At 37.4% G+C, this 15,801-nt stretch overlaps 1 protein-coding gene across 3 annotated transcripts in view; it reads left to right on the top strand.

Annotated features, from left to right (window-relative positions):
* Nucleotides 1-15,801, top strand: part of MAN1A2 (mannosidase alpha class 1A member 2) — a 132,143-nt gene that overhangs the window by 25,050 nt on the left and 91,292 nt on the right. For all 3 annotated transcript variants that reach the window (XR_795100.2, XR_002117709.1, XM_010718173.2), the window contains exon 2: nucleotides 4,254-4,509. Coding sequence is in view for 1 of the 3 variants with exons in the window: in XM_010718173.2 (XP_010716475.1) it covers nucleotides 4,254-4,509 (256 nt within the window). In the remaining 2 variants the exon portion in view is untranslated. The remainder of the gene's footprint in view (nucleotides 1-4,253; nucleotides 4,510-15,801) is intronic.

Here is a 15,801-nt window from a genome sequence, read left to right as displayed (position 1 = left end):
ACATAAATTCTAACTTAAAAAATATACTGGATATTTATGTGATAACAGTCCAGACTCATACACTGGGAGTTTGAACTGTTAATTTCTGGAACTGAAAGTTGGATTTATTACACTTTGATGTAGAGAATCCTTAGGGAGAGATCTACTGACAGTCATACGCTTTCCTCAAAATGGAACAGTCCACAGGGATTGGTGTGATAGTATTAAACTAAATGATAGCAATATTTAGCTGAATTTGACAACTACTATCCTTATGGACTATTAAATAATTTGTGTGACCATTACTAATATTGTGTCATTGCTTTTATAAAGTAGAATCTCTAAATCTTCTTTTAAGTATCTTTAGCTTGAGTTGACTTTGAAAACAGCTTTTAACAAAAAATGTAAATTGTTTAAAAATCAGAAAATGCAAGTTAATGTACTAACATTTCATTGAAGTATTTCAACATGCTTTGTATCATCTATATTAATTGATACTTTGGCCTGAATGTTCCTTTAAACATGAGCTTTCATTCACTAGCAGATTTCAAAACATAGTGGTCCTTATTTTACATCTCTTTTCTGTTCTGAAATGTAGACTATAACTGTCGCTTTAATACATTAAGATTCCAGTTTCCAAAATGATGCATTTGAAGCATCAGGAAAAGTTGGCAACTTCCTGTTTTTCTCCTTTGGCTTCATCTATTTTGCACTAACTAAACTGGTCAGTTTGAGAGGTTCCACAGCAGGAGTGTAACGAGCCTTTTCCCACTCTAGTCTGCTTGAGTGCCATTTTCATTTTCATCACTGTGAAGAAGTTGGTACTTTTTAAATTTTGTCAAAAACAACATTTTGGATTTTTTTCCATTCTTAAACCGTTATGTGATCTGTCATATCCTTTTTAAGAAGCATGCTTAGTATGTAGTTCTGAAGGATACCTGCTGTACTTTCTTTTGGAAATCTGAATATTGATGTGCAGTAGCTGGAACATATTAACGAAGGTACTTTTTAGATCAAACCAGCTTTTAAACCAGTAAATGTGATTGTCACACTCAGCCTTATTATTTTAGGATAGCAGGTCAAGTTTCAGTCAATCAAGGCTGATGTAACAGGTTGCTATATATGCCTCAGGAAAAGCACATCCTTAGACTAGTCTTAGCTGTTGCTAAAATATTTTGATTTTTCATTTGTGGGTTGTTTTTCTGCCCCAGTTCAAATCATTCCAGTTCTGTAAGTCATCTGGCAAAGTCTTTATATCTGAAGTGCTTTGATGCCTCAGGTTCGAGATATGGCTTCTTGAATTTTTTAAATCCTTCCTGTAAGAGACACATTATATTGGTACTTGAAACATCCCAGTAGTCATTATTAAAAATGCATTAGTTCAGTGTAGAAAGAGCAGAATTACTTTCTTCTAAAACATGTAGGTTGCTCCAAAAGTAATGCCTTCTGTTTACATCAGTGGAAACTACAACAGATACAAAGAGAACAATAATTCTATTTGGTAGAACCTGTTCTCAGCTACAAAACTATTTCTCAATAAAGTCTACCATTAGCTATGTATTTTTATAAGCAATGATTAAGAGCCTGTATGCCACAGTCATTTAAAAAAAAAAAGACAGCCAGTAGTGGTCATTTTTCCCCCTCCCCCTCCCTTTCATACCTGCTATGATGATGTTGCTGCTAGGAAAATGTTGCCCATGTTGTCCATCTTTTATTGGCCCAAAAAAGTGGAAGTCAGGAGGTGCCATATCTGGACTATACTGTTAGTGTGGTAGGACAGTCCAGCCAAGACTGGCAGTATGCTCCATGGTCATCAAACTGGTATGGGGCCTGGCATTATTGTGTTGTAAAAGAGAGGTTGTCTTCTCTGACCTGACTCTGGAAGTTTGAGCCTTCAGCTTAATCAGTGGTGTGGTGTTTTAGTCAGAATTGATGGTTCCAAGGAATCTAGAAGGCTCACTCTTTTCCTGTTCTGAAAGACAGTGCACATCATTTTACTCACTGAAGGCTGCTGCTTGAATGTTTTCTTTGATGGGGAATTCACATCATCACTCTGCAGACTGCTGTTTTGAATCTGGTTAATGGTGGTGACGCTATGTCTTGCAACTAGCAATGATGTGATCCAGAAAGCTGTCACCTTCAGCCTTGTGTTGGTTCAGTAGGTCCTGAAAAACTTGGATATGGTGTTCTTTCTGTTCCTATGTCAGCATTTGTGGGACCCACCTGGCGCAAGCCTTGTAGTGTTTCAACATTGCCACCACAGTTCCTGATGCATGAACATTGGCTTCAATGCAGTTTCCTGGTAATAATCTGCTAATTTGCACAGATGAGCTGATTGAGGCACTCTTCATTTTGTGGTCTAAGAGCTGCACATGACTGGAACGTGGGTTGTCTTTCACATTGCTATTCCCACTGCTGAAATGCACCACCCACTACATCACTGTGCTCACACTGACTACTTGGTCTCCATAAACATTTAGTAAGCATCAATGGATGTCACTAGGTGCCATTTTTCCACGTGAAGGAGTTCAGTTCCACACCTTTGCTTCATCTTACACTTCCGTGTCAGATGCTATTTTGTCACACTGCCCCTCTGCTACTGTCTGCTACATGACAACAAAATGCAATGAAATACTAATGGGAAGGTTCAGACTCTACTACTGTACCGCCACCATCTGCCTCTGATGTTTGGGCAAACATGATAAAATAGGAGACATCACTTTCAGAACAGCCCTTGTGTAAAACATAACATATTGGCTTTATTCTTTGACTTTTTTTTGGTAAAGATGTAAAGAAGCAGGGTTCTGTAATCAACAGGACATGGTCTTGATGTATGAGGTTAATAAAAACTGTTCTGCTATGCTTTGAAAGCTTGAAGTCTGTCCATAGCACTAAAAATTGCAACATAAACATTCTAGCTCAGCACCTCAATCTGATACTATGATTGAATATCTGGAATGTTACTAGTTTATAATAGATGCCAGATATTTTTAATAAGCTTTGTAGGAAAAAAAAGCCTTTTCTTTGTAAGTATATAATTGACAACTGTTGATCTAGTGTTTGTGTTTTCTCTAAATTTTGGATTGGCTTTTGATTGTCACGTGTAAGGTGTTTGCCCCCTTTTGTTGGGGGCAATACTTTTTCAATGTGTTGAAAGAAGATGCAATTTAGGACGACTTCTAAAAGCTATTAGGCCAAGCTTGGTATATCTGACTTGGTATTTGTGACTTGGTATGCTGCGTGCCATCTTTGCTTTCTATTATTCACCATCTTCCTCCTTAATCTTTTTTTGACGAAGAGGCATTTTTGTCCAGTGTCCGAAGGAAGAGTATATTGTTTTAGTCCCTGCAACCGTCTTGTCTTACATAGTTGTTGAACAACTCTGTATCTTTTTATGTGTAAAATGATTGTATTATACCGAGAGTCTAATGTATATCTTTTAATGCCTTGATATATTTTTACGTCATTTTTCATTTGTTGTTAGAATGACCTCTCAACAACAACTTTAAGACAGTAATCTTTATTTTTTGTCTGAAACTCAACTTCTGTTGTTCGTTAAAGATCACAATGGAAGATTGTGTTTGGAACAAGTTATTGTTGGCTTCGGCAACAGTGATTTTCAAAGTCATACTTTATTAGAAGCCTGTATGTTCTTAAATTGCTTTATAATTCTCTGCCTTTAACTTGTGAGGTTTATAGACTGTAGTGTTTGAAATGAAAAGCCTTGAATAGAAGGCAAAATATAATGTGTTGGGATTTGCAGCTAATGCTGCAACTTCATTGCTCGTAAAGAGAGTAGTGCAGTTTTCTGTAGCCGTTGCTTCAGATCTTTACATATGATGTAGTTGTGTAGAAGGTGAGGAAGAACCCCTTTGATTATATTATTGATTATATTTGGTTATTGATATATTGATTATTTGAATATTGATTATTGATTATATTATTATATTATATTTTTGAGACCAATTGATTGTTAGATGCACTTATGCACACATCTTGTAACTGAGGTACAGAATGTAGACCTTTTCACTTTCTAAATTCTTGAGTAGATGAGCAAAGATGTAATTCAGAAAACTGTTTTCTCACAGTGCAGTATAATGTGTACTATTTATCTTCTGGGGTTCATTGCAAAAATAGTGTAGAAACTTGTCAGAATCATTAGAATTACTAGAGTAAACCAACTTGAAATATGGCTTCTCTTTTGAAGCTGCAATTTGTTTATAACCGATGTATTTTTTTAGTAGAGAGTTGCTGACTAGCATTTGTGTCTCTAGAGAAGAAGAGGAGCGTCTGAGAAATAAGATCCGAGCAGATCATGAAAAAGCCCTGGAAGAGGCAAAGGAGAAATTGAAGAAATCGCGTGATGAGATTCAAGCTGAGATTCAGACTGAAAAGAACAAAGTAGTGCAAGAAATGAAAAAGAAAGACAGCAAGCCACTGCCCCCTGTTCCTTTACCAAATCTTATAGGGATAAACAGTGGAGAACCAGCAGACCCAGATATTCGAGAGAAGAGGAACAAAATTAAAGAGGTAAATACATTAACTTGTATCTAGTAGCTGTTATTTATACAATATTAAGTTGTTGTATCATGAAACAACATAAGAAAAATAGGACTGCAAATCTTCTTAATTAACAGTGAGTCAAAAGTATAAATCAAGTATTTTTTTGTTTATCAAGACATTTTATTACATTTTTTCTGCTGTTAGTGTTTGTATTTCTTGGGATAACAATTTAAAAATGATGTTAGGGATTTCTTGAATTAGGTAGTATGAGGGTCAAAGTTTGTCATTAACAAATGGAACAGGGACAATGCATTTGACTTTGTCAGGTTCCGTTGAAAGCATGTGGTCTTTTAGTGTGTCACAAGATAAACATTTTAAAAAGTAGATGGGAAGATGGGGAAAAAACAACCTACTTCTAAAATGTACAAATTTGCTAAGTTAGTATTTGTTTTTCAAATTAAGTTTTAAGTAACTCCTAAAAATAGGAGTTTAAGTTGTCTCATTTACCTGTAAAATATTCAGAACTAATATGTTGGCTTAAGCTTTTGATTCTTTGGCAGCCTACACCACAGAGAATACTGAGTCTAGTCTTACCCTTTTCACCTGTGAGATTCATTGCAATATTTTGTCTGGGCGATGCCAGTTTATTATTTACATCAGGCATTTTTCTGAGTCTGTGTTTTTAATTAGTCTGACAGAAACATCGTAGGCCATTTTTTCTAGCCCCCTCTTATCCCCCCAAATCTGATTAGTTTTATGCCCTGAAGTCAGGTTTACAGACAGAAATAGTTCAGACCAGAGGTAGAGGGACACAAACTCTGTATGTAAAGAACATCTGGGACCACAATGCTCAGTTTCATTGAGTTTTGTAAGCTCATATAAATATGTCATTCATACAACTGTCCTAGTAATAGGGAATTACCAAAGCTGGAGTATGTGGCATGCAGTGGTTCGGTCACCCAAATTAGAATTTTACTGTGAATATTAATGATGGCTACGTGAAATACATTCTTAACAAGTAATAAGCAATTCTTTGTCTGTGGAATGGTATCATTATTTGAACCTACAGGTAGCAAATCCTTTCTGTAATTTTAACTGGAATTTACTATAGTTAAATACATCTTGAGTTTGCCACTGATGTATTTAAGGGGTAGAAAAATAATTTGACCAAGCACTGAACACAGCTAAAGATGATGAACTGGACTAAAAAACCCTGAAGTTCAGTTAGATCAAACCTAGGACTAGAGGGAAAACTGAAAATCAGAACGGGAATCTGTATTACTGAAGTTATTTTGACACCAGGTATACCTTTGTGAGGAAACAATTGCTTCAAGTTAAAGCAGATTTTCTTGCTGATAACAACAACAACAAAAAAGTTTGAACAGTTCTCCTGATCTACACCTGAAGGTGTAGCAATTTGTCTGCGTGGCTTGTGATTCTTGCCATGTATATTCTTGCCATGTATCTCATGTTATAGAACGATTTTTCTTTTTGTTGTTCATTTATCAGTCAAACTGTAAAAAAACATAAATGAGACTTTTTTTTTACTACATTGTTTACGGCTGCTATTGTGGCTTCTGAAGCATGTAACTTTTATAGCCAGACAAAAGATTTCATGGAATTATGCATTAACTAGGTAAGTGCTTCAGTTAGGATATCATACCTTTCTACTGAGCATTCTTCACCAGTGTGACTGTTGCGCTTGATAATTCTGGATTGTATTAGCATGACAAAAATTCTTTGTTGTGTGAATTGCCTTCACTTGGTCTGTCTTGACACTGATGTTGGTATCCTTCACGCATCTGACAATAGAATATAAAAATAGAAGGCCCACTAGTCAGAATGGACAAATGAGTGCTGCTGAACCCAGTGTTTTTGCAGACACTCTTGGTGACTTCTGTACATACTTCAAGATTTTGACATCTATGTGCAGTGGATATAATATGACTGAAATAAAACATTGACAGTACCATTTTGCCTGAAACCTGTTTTTGATATGTCAGGTACATAACAGGTTGCTGCAGTGATTCCAGAGATACAGTTCTACATGTTGAAATTTGCTGCCATCATTGCTAAGCTCTTGTCTTCTTTTTTTTTTCTTCACAACCACTGTACAGTAATATAAATGATCTTTGTAGTTGAGATGCAGATATAACAACAACAAAAAATCTAGGAGACAATGTCTCCAGCATAAGTCTACATCTAGATATGTAAAACTTCTAACACACAGCATAGTTGCCTGGATTAAGATGAAAAAAATTGCACAGGGAGGTACCTTGTGCTACTGAGACTGCTTATCAGGCTTTGAAATGCCAGGTGTTCCTGAGGAGGCACTGGCTCTTGCTTTGCTTTATTTTGAATTGTCCTGATGCATGTTTTATGAGCACAGTGTTCCTCAAACAGCTCTAGACTACTTGAATTCACAAAATGAATGAATTTATGCAGACTACTTCACCTAGTACCAAGTGGTGAAAATGTAGAATAGACTAGCTGATGGGAACAATTTGTAACAAATGTGGGTATTTGCAGTCAGGAGGCAGACTAGTTTCTATCACATTTACAGATGTAAAAATGTATTACTTTCTCTTTTGAAATACCATTTTGGTGAAGTCTTTTTTTTTTTTTTTTTTACAGATTGCTGTATAAAAAAGTTTGATTTTGCCAATACTTCAATACTTTAAAACTTTTTCGTACAGAAAAGGACGTGTGTATTAGGATTGTGGAATGCTATTAAGAGTTTTATTAAGTATTTTGAAAGCTTTATGTAATAGGAATGTGTACTAAGCACAGAGAGGGATGCTTCTTAAGATTGTGGAATAAACTAGAAGCAGGTTCTGCATCTCTTGGTCTTGAATTTTCTTGTTCAGTTCTTATATTTGTATTTAGCGTGTCACTATTCTCAGTTGGAACTAATTCACAAAATTATATAAATTATATAAACTGTTCTAACAGTTCAGTTATTTAAATAAGGACAATACACTGGCTCATCTTTACAGTAGCAATTTTGAGAATTAAGGTTTTTCTCAGCTACTTACCATGGAAGCTTTGTAGTACTTCTCCGGTATATTGGGTTGCTCTTCTGACTCTAAAAAAAAAAAAAAATCAGCATTTTAAAATCAATTAAATCAATTTTAATCAATTTTAATAATAAACACATCTAAAAATGATTATTGTTGGTATACTTTAACTTTGTACTAACTGTAACTTTGTATTACAGCAGTTTTTTTTCATACTAATGTAAAGATAAAATGGTTTTATAGAAGGACAGATGAGACTTGTCTCATCTTTCAGAAGATTTTAAGATGTCTTTTTGAGGCTAATGCAGAGAAATTAGCTATATAACTGTTAGTTTGAAAGTCGTTGGCTACCTTTCAAAGTTAAATTAGACATAAATTGTGTGAGCACTAGGAGTTTGGTGAACTTAATTTCCATTATGTCCTTTAGATAGTATTCAGAGTATTAATTTTTGCTTCCGTTAAATGTCGTCATCATTATGGACGTTATTCTGTTTTTCAGTGTGTTTTGGTTCTTTGAAAGGTTAAGTTTTTTACTCAGTCAAATAAAGGAAATTCTTTTTTAACAGTTAAACACTCCATTCAGAATTCGGATTTCTTTCATTTCAGACTAAGGCTAATTTCACAGTATTGCCTTGCTGCCTGCCTTCATTCCATATACTTGTTAAAATAGAGTATTTAATCCAAAAACCCATTCAGATTATTCTGTATATACCTTATTCTAAACAGTGAAGTGCTTATTTTGAACAAGTCCATAGATGGCAATTCTGTGAACAGTTGAAATTATGACCATGTTAATTCTACATACGAATCTATATGTATTGTATTACATAGTGTTAATTTTACAAGTATTTAAAGAGTCGGGGAATGCTCATAGGAAGTTCAATAATTGGCTGTAGACATGATGTTGGTAAGAGGCTTATGGGTTCTATGACCAGGGATCCCCATTTGCAGGGGATCTACCTGGGAGAGAGGCTGGGGTGAAGGTCTCTTTGTCAGTAGAATGGGTGACCTCAGAAGGAGGAGGAGATAGAGGGGAAAGCTACCAGCGGCTCATTGAGGGTGTGATGGACAGGGATGGTTGATGAAGGGTCTGGGGCAGTGTCACAAAGAGAGATCACAGAAGTGATGAAACAGGGATTTCTAGTACTTGAAGGAAGTACGTACAAGACACTCAGGAGAAATCTCCAAAACCCTTACTGGGAGATTACCATGCTGAAGCGTGTCTTGAATGTACACAGTGCGGTAAATAAACATGATAAAAGAGTGACTTAGGTACAGCAGCAGGGCTGTAGTCTCCTTGGAATCAGGGAGACATGGTTGGATGGCACCATGAGTGGAGTGTTCCAACAGAGTTAAAAGCTCTTTAGAAAAGGCTGACTGGGAAGATGAAGAGATGTAGTTTCCCTTTGTGACATGGCAATTGAAATACATGGAGCTTTGCCTGGGGATGGATAATAAGCTGAGATATTTTTGGTAAGGATTAAAGAGGAGATGAGGGTGATGCTGTAGCGGGTGTTATAGGCTACCTGACTGGGAAGAACAGGCAGATGAGACCACTGTAAACAGATAGGAGCCATTTCACATTTGCAGACCCTCATGGGGAATGTCAGCCAGCCTGATATTATTCTAATTTAGGTTGGAAAAGACCCGTCAAGATCATCATGTCCAATTATAGTGTAACACTACCAAGTCCACTACTAAATCATGTTCCTAAGCATGATGTCCACATGTTTGTTAAATACTCTCACAGATGGGGACCACCACTTCCCTGCTTGTTCCAATGCCTAACCACTCTTTCCATGAAGAAATTGACATCTAATCTAAACTTCCCCAGGCACAACTTGAGGCATTCTGTCCTGTCATTTATCACCTGACAAAAGAGACTGATGTTGCAATTTCAGGTAGTTGTAGAGGGCAAGATCTCCTGTCAGCCTCCTTTCTTCATGCTAACCCACTAACTCCTGTGACATCTTGTTTTCTAAGACCCTTCACTGGCTTTGTTACTTTTTTCCTGAATGCATTCCAGCAACTCACTGCCCTTGTAGTGAGGGACCTAAAACAGAGCATAGTACTTGAGGTATGATCTCACCAGTGCTTAGGAAAACAATCTCTTTCTGGTAGCAGCCAGGATGCCACTGATCTTCTTGACTACCTTGACGCACTTCTGGGTCATATTCAGTTGGCTGCTGACCAGCAGCCCCAAGTTCTTTTCTGCTGGGAAACTTTTCAGCCACTCTTCTCCAAGCCTACACCACTGCCTGGGGTGGTTGTGACCCAAATGTACCATCTGGCACATAGCCTTATTGAATGCTATTCAGTTGGATGTGGCCCATTGATCTAGCCTACCAATGTTCCTCTGAAAAGCCTTTTTATCCTTTCATAGCCTCATGGTATAATTTTAGTTCTGAAATACCTCCCTCTTCTTTCAAAGGTCATAAATGCTTTTTCTTCCTATGTTCCAGAAGAAACTCTCTTCATCCAGGTCGGTTGTCGTCTTTGGTCAAGTGGGGCATCTCTCTTGTCAGTTCCCTCACTACTTGTCAGAAAGTTGTACTCCACACATTCTGAGAATCTCCTAGTTCTCTTCTCAGCTGTATTGCATTTGGAAAGTTGGAGTCTCCCTTGAGAATGAGTGTTAGCAATCATGACATTTCTAGCTGCTTTTAGAATATTTTGTATGCTTCTTCATGATTGGGTGTCACAAGTCTATGGGTCCAGATGGAATTCACCTGAGAGTGCTGAGGGAACTGGTAAACATGATTGCTAAGCTGTTTCTTACAATCTGTCAGTAGTCCTGGTCAAACAGAGTTCCCAGATGACTGAGTGAAAAAAAGATGTAGAAGCAATGGGAGTGGGGATGGGTGCCCTGGAAAGGATACAGGGATGATATTGGGATGTGCATTGACGTAGTTGAGAAAGCCAAAGCACAGGTAGAATTGAACTTAACAAGGGATGTGGAAAAACAAGAAGGGATTCTTTAAATACATTGGGCAGAAGAGAGTGTACGCCTAATGAATTAAAAAGGAGAGCTGGCCTCTTCAGACATGGAGAAAGTGAGGGTTCCAGTGCTTCACAGAGGGTGGTGGAGCACTGGAAGAGATTGCCCAAGGAGGTTGTGGACCCATCCCTGGATGCATTCAAGGAAAGGCTGGATGTGGCTCTAGGCAGCCTGGTCTAGTGGTTGGTGACCTTGCCTGTGGCAGCCTGGTTGAAATTAGATGATCATTATGGTCCTTTTCAACCTAGGCCATTCTGTGATTCTTTGATATCACCCAAGTGATAGGGAAGCCGGTGAGGAGAGATGTTCTGCTAGATCTCATACCAACAAATAGGGGCCTGTTAGGGATATGTAGGTCAATGGCAGTCGACTTCAGTGACTGTGAGATAGTGAAGTTTAGGATCTTGAAGGGAGGGAGCAGGGGAGAAGCAAAATCACAGTGATGGACTTCAGGAGAGCAGGCTATGGCCTCTTCAAGGATGTAATTACTGGAGTCCCATGTGTATAGCCCTAGAGAGAAGCCCAAGAAAGTTGGTTAGTATTTAAGGATCACCTCCTCCAAACTGAAGATGGGTCCATCCTAACAAAGAGGAAGTCCAGTGAAAATGTCAGGAAACTTGCTTGGATGCACAAGATGTTCCTAGCCAAACTTGATCACAAAAAGAAGGCATGCAGAAGGTGGAAGCAAAAGCAAGTAACTTGGAATTAATACAGTGACACTGTCTGAAGATGTAAAGATGAAATTAGGGAAGTGAAAGCCCAAATGAAATGCAGGAAGAGATGTCAAAGTTGACTGGAAGGACTAAATGAGATGGGAAGCCTGGTTATATAAGAGATGGAAAGGAAGAACTGGAGAACTGAGTCTTCTTTGTATTTCTTTACTAATAAGGCTGGTCAGCAGGAACCCTAGGCCCAGAAGATCACAGAGAAAGACTGGAGCAAGAAAGACACTTCCTCGCTGGAACAGGGTCAGGTCAGGGAATACTTAGAGTCTGGACGTACGTAAGTCTGTAAGCCCAAATATCATCACATGGGCTCATGAGTGAAGAGGGAGTTGGCTGGGCCCAGGCCTATTGAAGATCTTAATTAATGATTGGGTTGATAGGGCAAGTCTGCTGCTGTCACAACTGGGAGGAGTGGCTGAAACAACAGGGGGTTGGATGGGAGTATTGAATTAACGTTTATAAATACTTGAAGGGAGGGACAGAGCCAGGCTTTTTTTCTGTGATGCCCTGTGCCACCACAGAAAAAAGACAGTGGGCACAAACTAAAACACATAGGACCTTCCCTCTGAACATCAGGAAGCAATTCTGTACTGAGGAAGCACCTGCAAAGGTTGCGCAGAAGTTTTGGAGTCTCTTCTTTGGGGATCTTCAGGAGCAGTTTAGGCATGGGCCTGGGCTGTTTGCTCTCAGTGAACCTGTTGAATAGGACTAGGAGACCTTTGGAGGTCCCTGCCGACCTCAGCCATTCTGTGAAGTCTGTTGTCTAAGCCTGCCAGGTAAAAGGAAGCTTTACCAGAATGTGCAGTTAAGTGAATGGAGTGAAATAGTTCTTGTGTTTTAGGCTTCAAAGATACACTGGCAAAGTCTAAGAGTCCTCTGGAACTTTTATTCTACTTGTCCTGTATTCATTGTGATACACAGTCATGTAACAAGGCTGTTCTAATTGTACCCTTTATTCATGAAAAGGTTGAGTATTGTTCAAAGTTGTGAAGTGAAGGAGATGCTGATTTTGTAGCATGCTTGCTTCTTGAGCGCTTTAAAAACTTTCTAAGCTTCATGACACAGGCTTGAAAGGAGATGTTTTATTGATATTTGAAAAGTTGTTTTTAATACAGATTTTGATTCTGTTCCAAAAAGATGAGCAAGACAGTTAAGCAAAAGTTGTTGCAAGCCATCCTCAAGTGTGTCACCTCTGATCTCTGGATGTCCTTTATAAAAACATATGACACCTGCATCCATACTCAGCAGTGATTTGTTCTGCATCAAGTGAGTCAGAAACAACACTTCGGTTGGGAAACTGAAAATCTGCCAGTGAAAGTGAATTTAGATTAAATTTCCATAAATCCACTCAAATTTGAGTGCATCTTATTTTAAAATGTGAACTCTAATATGGTACCTTTTAGCGGAGAGGTATTCACTTAAGGGAGAGATAATTTAATATTAGTGGAGGAAACTTTGGAAACATTTTTATAAATATACTGAGAAGATAAGTGATTAAAATGTGCTTTCATCATGGTCTTTGAATGTTGCTCAGTAAGTTCCTAACAATGTTTAGGAGTAGTAGCTTTAAAAGCAGCAAAAAATGGATTCCTATGGCTTTCTGACTGCCATAGCCTTGTAACACTCACTGTTCCTCTCTCACACATACACTGCTGTGAACAACTTCTTGTCTTCTAATTTGACTGTATGAACTGTAATGTATTTTGTGTTTGGTTTGGAGCCACCTGTGTGCTAAATTCTGCCCCGCTGGAGAAATAAAGGAATGGATTAAACTGCCTTTCTCTCACTTGGAGTTGTAATTTGTGTCCATCTTCCTTACAGAGACACTGATTTCCTTTTGTTTCTCACAAAAATTAGAGGTCTGAAATAGCAGATTCCTCCAACTCTGTGAAATCAAGTTTGAAGTTAGACAATGGATTCAAAGGGTAGTTCAAATGTGACAAATGATAGAAGTATAGACAGCGAGACTGCCTAAGTCTTATTCTCTTAAGAAATCAGATTTAAAAAACTGGCATTCCTTTATCTGAATTGTTTTGTGCACTTATTGAGAGAAGAGCTATGAAGAAGAAAAAGTATTTAATCATGTGGAGGTCTTTTTATACTGCATAACTCCTCTTTTCATAGTTAACTGTTCATGATTTCTATGCTAATCTCATTTATTTTTGTAACTGCACTATTTCTGATCTAGCTAAGTTGGCTGTCTTCTGTGTAATTTCTTTCAGCATTTCAAAACAAATTGAAGCAATTTTCTTTTGCTTTCTATATATTATTTTCATTTTCATAGTCACTTGGGTAGGGCATCTATTTTTAGTGATGTTTCTGTATTTTGTTAAGATTTTTGCGCTGTATTTTATAACTCACTACATCTGCCTTTGATCACAATAAGAATGAACTATTACAAATACTACTACCTACCTTTTTCAGTATTTAAGACAACACTCTCTCCATGTGAGTGCATATCCGTGTGTATGTTCTAGTAAGTGGCTCTGTTTCAACTCCTGAAGTGCTCTGGATTCTGAAGTGTAATTCAACCTATTGAAAGCAGCTATGCTGGCTTTAAGCTAGTTTTGCTGTACTTTTTTGATGACTGCAATCTCATTTTTACTGAACGACATCTACGTAAAGTCAAGGTGCACTCATTTTCATCATGGTGTAGTATAGCCTTTTGACAAACTAATTTTCAATGCTTTTGTCAGACTGAAAGTTGTTTGATCAGCGCTTTGGCCAGTACAGGCAAGTTTGGAATGTCCCTTTCACAAATTTGTGTCTGCATGCTGGGTGATTGTATGGTATAAAAAACTAATTTTAAAGTTGTTTAAAAATCATGCTTATGAGAAGTCTTGCAACTTGTTGTACTTATTCTGCTCAGACAGGAGAAGAAAAATAAAACTTCTTGTCTTTGTCTTTGTGGCTGGTGCAGTATTACAGTAGCATAGCCTAGATAGCTCACTTTGGTTGGTAACTTAAAGTGCACACTAATGTGAAGAATGCATGTGTGTTTGAAGGCAATTAAAAATAAATCAGTCCCTTCAATTTTTATCGATTGCAGAATTCTCTAGCACTGCTAGAAGAATGTTAAAAATTCAAGAAGATCTCTAAAAACAAAGTTATGTTCTTTCAGGCCATTGTGACAAAAGCTGCTTTTCAACAATGAACTATAATGCATCCACAGTATTTAAAATGTTTAAATGCAAAGTAAAATCAAGAAAACAAATACTGTATTTCTCTGGTACAGTCAGCCAAATGAAAATAAGCAAAATCCCAGGTAAAGTACTTGTTGCAAGAACTGTTAGGTTTCTGTGAAATCTAATTGAACTTCTTGCTGTCTTTTACATTTTGAATTTTGTGTTTCCTTTTTTTCCTGTACTACGGAGATTTTGCTAGCAAAAATCGTGAGTTCTGGTTGGATGGAAAGTACTGTATATTAAATTTCAGAAGATGTAGAGTACAAAGTATTTTGCAGGTAGGAAATTCTGATTGGAAAGCAACAGTATCCTCTTAAACATGATAAAAATTGTACTATCTGCTGGTCATCTTTGCAGCATTTCTTCTGTAGCCCTTTCTCTATTTCCCAGAGCAACATAGAATATATGGCATTATGTTTTATAACACAAAGAACATTAAAAAATTGTTTGATATAAATACTTTGACGCTATCTTTCTGAATTGCTGTGTATCAGTGACTTCATAAAATATCATTGTGAACTACTAGTTGATCAGCCAACTCTTGTGGTGTATTCAGCTAACACATAGGCCATATATGTATGCTTCTTCAGTACCTGACACTTTCAACAATTAGTGTGTTCTGGGACTCGGATTCTTGATCTGCATTGCTGGCATCTATTCTTTTTTTCTGCTTATCAGTGGACTAAAAGGTGACTAAGATGACAGTTTTTTTTTTTAAAGGATTCAAGATAGGATCAAAGAACTACAGAGTCCTATGTTTGATGAATTAACTGTGCAGATTAGCAGAAACTAGAAGAGGGAATAAAGTAGTTGAACACATACCAAAGATTTTCCAGTGTTGTTTTTTTTTAAATGATGATCATGATACACGAAGGAAGGAGACCTAATGGATGTATACACGATGCATCAAATAAAACATTGGAAGGTTCATTACTAACAGCTTGAACTAAAGTAGTCTTGGGTTTGAGGATGTTGTCTCTTGTCCTGGAGAAACAGATTGACTGCAGGAAGCAGCTTTGTCAGCATGGAGATTCAAAGTAGAAAACTGAGTCCTGACAGAAGAATTGCAGAAAAATCCAGTAGAACTAAATGATTAATCGTATAAAGAGAAAATGATCCCCACTGGGACTGGGAGAGGATGGAATTAGAACTTGACACTTACTATGATAAGGTATGAGGTGATTTATTCCCACTTGAGAACGAGAACTTGTTCTTTGGGAAGGTCACTGATAGTGCTTAATACCAGACAAAAAAAAGTGTTTCAGGAAGGGAAGACGAAATAGACAAAGGTCATTTGCTAGCGTATGGACATAGCATCTTGTATTCTTCGTATAGTTCTAGTCTCAGTTTCAAAAGAGTGTGGTAGAACTGCTGAAAGCACAAGGATAAGATGA

The sequence above is a fragment of the Meleagris gallopavo genome, chromosome 1 (assembly GCF_000146605.3).
Source record: "Meleagris gallopavo isolate NT-WF06-2002-E0010 breed Aviagen turkey brand Nicholas breeding stock chromosome 1, Turkey_5.1, whole genome shotgun sequence".
Taxonomy (NCBI): domain Eukaryota; kingdom Metazoa; phylum Chordata; class Aves; order Galliformes; family Phasianidae; genus Meleagris; species Meleagris gallopavo.
This window is presented reverse-complemented; position numbering and strand designations above follow the sequence as displayed.